Consider the following 926-nt stretch of genomic DNA (forward strand, 5'->3'; position numbering starts at 1 on the left):
CGGCCAGCTCCGGCCGCTGCCCTGTGTCCGTGTGTCCGCGTGGGAGGGTGTGTCCCCTTGGAGCCTCCCTCTGGGCCTGGGAGTGCCGACTGGCTTCTCCGCCTGTGTCTTCTCGGCCCATCTGGCCTTCCGGGTCCCTGTCCCTCTCGCTGGGTCTCCATCTGCCTGGGTCGCTGTGGGTCTGTCTTCTAGCTGCAGCTCTCAGGGCTCCGTCTGCCTCCGTCTCTTCCTCCCTCTCCGTGTCCCTCCCGAGCTCTGCCCACTCCCGCCTCCTCCCATCTGCCCCGCAAACACAGCCGTGACCGTGACCGCGGCGGGCAGCTGCGCGGGGTCACCAGGATTGGCCCAGCGTCAGACTGAGGGGACGGACGGGAAACCCGAGTCCTGGCTGGACACCAGGGAGGAAGCCCTGGAGGCTGGGGTGGGCCAAGCACTGGGGAGACTGAGGTAGGGGGTCCTGACCCCCCTTTCCCCACGGCAGGAAAAGGCGGATCTTGGGGAGCTCAACTTCTCACTCTGCTACCTCCCCACGGCCGGGCGCCTCACCGTGACCATCATCAAAGCCTCTAACCTCAAAGCCATGGACCTCACCGGCTTCTCGGGTGGGTTCTGGGGGCCTGGGTCCGAGGGAGGAGGGGCTGGGGGCCTGGACCCCTGGGTCTGAGGGAGGAGGGTTTGAGGGAGGGAAGGCTGGGAACCCAGACCCTTGGGAGGGAGGGGTCTCAGAGAGGAAGTGGGGCTCAGCGCTCTCCACGCCCACCCCCAGACCCCTACGTGAAGGCCTCTCTGATCAGCGAGGGGCGGCGCCTCAAGAAGCGGAAAACCTCCATCAAGAAGAACACGCTGAACCCCACCTACAACGAGGCGCTGGTGTTCGACGTGGCCCCCGAGAGCGTGGAGAACGTGGGGCTCAGCATCGCCGTGGT

General features: G+C 66.7%; 1 protein-coding gene across 1 annotated transcript in view; it reads left to right on the forward strand.

Moving 5' to 3' along the window:
* The window catches only part of SYT3 (synaptotagmin 3), a 14,276-nt gene that overhangs the window by 11,003 nt on the left and 2,347 nt on the right, over nucleotides 1-926 (forward strand). Inside the window, exons 6-8 of the mRNA XM_015563996.1 lie at nucleotides 297-421; nucleotides 452-602; nucleotides 767-924. Coding sequence (XP_015419482.1) covers nucleotides 297-421; nucleotides 452-602; nucleotides 767-924 — 434 coding nt within the window. The remainder of the gene's footprint in view (nucleotides 1-296; nucleotides 422-451; nucleotides 603-766; nucleotides 925-926) is intronic.

The sequence above is a fragment of the Myotis davidii genome, unplaced genomic scaffold (genome assembly GCF_000327345.1).
Source record: "Myotis davidii unplaced genomic scaffold, ASM32734v1 scaffold358, whole genome shotgun sequence".
Taxonomy (NCBI): domain Eukaryota; kingdom Metazoa; phylum Chordata; class Mammalia; order Chiroptera; family Vespertilionidae; genus Myotis; species Myotis davidii.